Raw genomic sequence first — 1,801 nt, forward strand, 5'->3', positions numbered from 1 at the left:
AGGGTCAGTGTCACAATGTCACTGTCAGTGTCACAGGGTCAGTGTCAGTGTCACAATGTCACAGGGTCAGTGTCAGTGTCACCGTGCCAGTGTTACAGTGTCACCATGTCACAGTGTCACGGTCAATGTCACAGTGTCACCATGTCAGTGTCAGTGTCACAAGGTCACAGTGTCACAATGTCACAGTATCACAGTGTCACTGTGTCAATGCCAGTGTCACAGTGTCAGAATCACAATGTCCCAATGTCCCGGTGTCCCAGTGTCAGTGTCACCCTGTTGCAGTGCCACAGGGTCAGTGTCACAGTGTCATAGTGTCACCGTGTCACGGTGTCACTGTCACAGTGTCACAATATCATTGTCACAGTGTCTGTCCCAGTATCACAGTGTCAGTGTCACAGTGTCAGTGTCACAGTGTCACCATGTCACAGTGTCAGTGTCACAATGTCCCAGTGTCACAATGTCATTGTCCCAGTGTCACTGTCCCAGTGTCCCAGTGTCAGTGTCCCAGGGTCAGTGTCACCGTGTCACCGTGTCACAGTGTCACTGTCCCAGTGTCCCAGTGTCAGTGTCACAGTGTCAATGTCACAGTGTCACCGTGTCACAGTGTCACAATGTCATTGTCCCAGTGTCACTGTCCCAGTGTCCCAGTGTCAGTGTCCCAGGGTCAGTGTCACCGTGTCACCATGTCACAGTGTCACTGTCCCAGTGTCCCAGTGTCATTGTCACTGTCCCGGCGTCCCAGTGTCAGTGTCACAATGTCCCAGCACCACACCCCAGGTCCCCTCCCTGGCTGTCCCACCCTGGCCCATCCTGTCCCTCTTTCCCGCAGTTCCGAACGGCTCCGGGGAGGAGCGCGGGGAGGTGTTGGAGCAGGAGCAGGAGCAGGAGCAGGAGCAGGAGCAGGAGCAGGAGCAGGGGCCGCTGCCGGACGAGGGGATCGTCAGCCTGTCCATCGAGTTCCACCCGGGCTCCAGGTACCGCTCCGGGGAGCCCCAAGCCTCTCCCGGCTCTGGGGTCGGGAAGGAATTCCTGCTCTTTTCCCAATCTGAGATCCTGGAATGCTGGAATGGTGTGGGTTGGAGGGGACCTTAAAGGTGTCACCTCATCCCACCTTCCCTGCAAGGCAGTGGCAGCTGAGAGCCCCTGCCAGGGGTGCTGGAGGGGACAGAGGAGCACCCAAACCCCTGGCCCTATCCTGAATCCCGGCCCTGTGCTCCCTGATCCCAGTGTGATCCCTGATCCATCCCAGCAGAGTGATCCCTGACCCCAGTGTGATCCCTGATCCATCCCAATGTGATCCCTGATCCATCCCAGCAGGGTGATCCCTGATCCCTGATCCCTGATCCCAGTGTGATCCCTGATCCCTGACCCCAGTGTGATCCCTGATCCATCCCAGCAGAGTGATCCCTGATCCCTGATCCCAGCCCTGTGCTCCCTGATCCCAGTGTGATCCCTGATCCATCCCAGCAGTGTGATCCCTGATCCATCCCAGCAGTGTGATCCCTGATCCCAGCCCTGTGCTCCCTGATCCCAGTGTGATCCCTGATCCATCCCAGCAGTGTGATCCCTGATCCCAGCCCTGTGCTCCGTTACCCCAGTGTGATCCCTGATCCATCCCAGCAGAGTGATCCCTGATGCCAGTGTGATCCCTGATCCATCCCAGCCCTGTGCTCCCTGATCCCAGTGTGATCCCTGATCCATCCCAGCCCTGTGCTCCCTGATCCCAGTGTGATCCCTGATCCATCCCAGCAGAGTGATCCCTGATCCCAGTGTGATCCCTGATCCAGCCCAGCAGAGTGAT

At 57.6% G+C, this 1,801-nt stretch overlaps 1 protein-coding gene across 1 annotated transcript in view; it reads left to right on the forward strand.

Annotated features, from left to right (window-relative positions):
* PCGF2 (polycomb group ring finger 2) overlaps positions 1-1,801 on the forward strand; it is a 6,219-nt gene that overhangs the window by 853 nt on the left and 3,565 nt on the right. The window contains exon 3 of the mRNA XM_042028007.1: positions 830-974. Within this exon, the coding sequence (XP_041883941.1) occupies positions 830-974 (145 nt within the window). The remainder of the gene's footprint in view (positions 1-829; positions 975-1,801) is intronic.

Source organism: Corvus kubaryi, unplaced genomic scaffold, assembly GCF_017639235.1.
Source record: "Corvus kubaryi isolate FWS band 111438036 unplaced genomic scaffold, C.kubaryi_AGA036_p1.0 37301, whole genome shotgun sequence".
In the NCBI taxonomy this organism is placed as follows: Eukaryota; Metazoa; Chordata; class Aves; order Passeriformes; family Corvidae; genus Corvus; species Corvus kubaryi.